The sequence below is a fragment of the Eimeria mitis genome, genomic scaffold (assembly GCF_000499745.2).
Source record: "Eimeria mitis Houghton genomic scaffold, Emh_scaff1016, whole genome shotgun sequence".
Taxonomy (NCBI): Eukaryota; Apicomplexa; class Conoidasida; order Eucoccidiorida; family Eimeriidae; genus Eimeria; species Eimeria mitis.
In genome coordinates this window covers 1,298-1,929 of record NW_013567102.1, presented here as the reverse complement: position 1 = coordinate 1,929, position 632 = coordinate 1,298, and the positions used below count along the sequence as shown (strand labels likewise).

The following is a 632-nucleotide window of genomic DNA, read 5'->3' as shown; positions in this document are numbered from 1 at the left end:
TACCCGCAGCAGCTCCAGCACGCCGCTGCAGCAGCTGCTGTAGCTGCTGCTGCTGCTGCTGCTGCTGCTGTTGCTGCTGCTGCTGCTAACGGGGGTGCAGTGCAGCAGCACCAGCAGCAGCGGCAGCAAATCGCCGCGCATGCGTTGGCTGCTGCTGCAGCAGCAGCAGCGTATAAGAGAGACTGCATGCTCACACAGAGCACAGCAGCCAGCAAGCATTGCTCTCGTGCTGCAGCAGCAGCAGCAACAACCGCTGCTGCTGCTGCTGCTGCTGCTGCTGCTGCTGCAGTGTTCCTGTGGGGTTAAAATGTTGTGAGCCTTCTGATGCAGCAGCAGCAAACGGACGATGCGCGGCAGCAAAGCGTTTGGGGCTGCATGCAGCTGCAGCTGCTGCAGCAGATCCAGCAGCAGAAACGCTTCCTGCTGCGCTGCTGTTGGCAGCAGCACCAAGCTCTCTTGCTGCTGCTCTTTGCTGCTGCTGCCTAAGTCCACTCCGGTGCTGTAAGAAGCAAGAACTGCTGCTGCTGCTGCTGCACCTGCTGCTGCAGCAGCAGGCCGCGCCTGGAGGCTTCTGTCGCTGTCTTTTCGGAGTACGCCTGCAGCCGCAGCAGCAGCAGCAGCAGCTTCTGCTG

The 632-nt window shown here is 61.4% G+C and overlaps 1 protein-coding gene across 1 annotated transcript in view; it reads right to left on the bottom strand.

Moving 5' to 3' along the window:
- Window positions 1-632, bottom strand: part of EMH_0027540 (uncharacterized protein) — a gene marked incomplete at both ends in the record, with an annotated part of 2,882 nt that overhangs the window by 1,030 nt on the left and 1,220 nt on the right. The window contains 2 exons of the mRNA XM_013494045.1: window positions 3-182; window positions 346-632. Of these exons, the coding sequence (XP_013349499.1) occupies window positions 3-182; window positions 346-632 (467 nt within the window). The remainder of the gene's footprint in view (window positions 1-2; window positions 183-345) is intronic.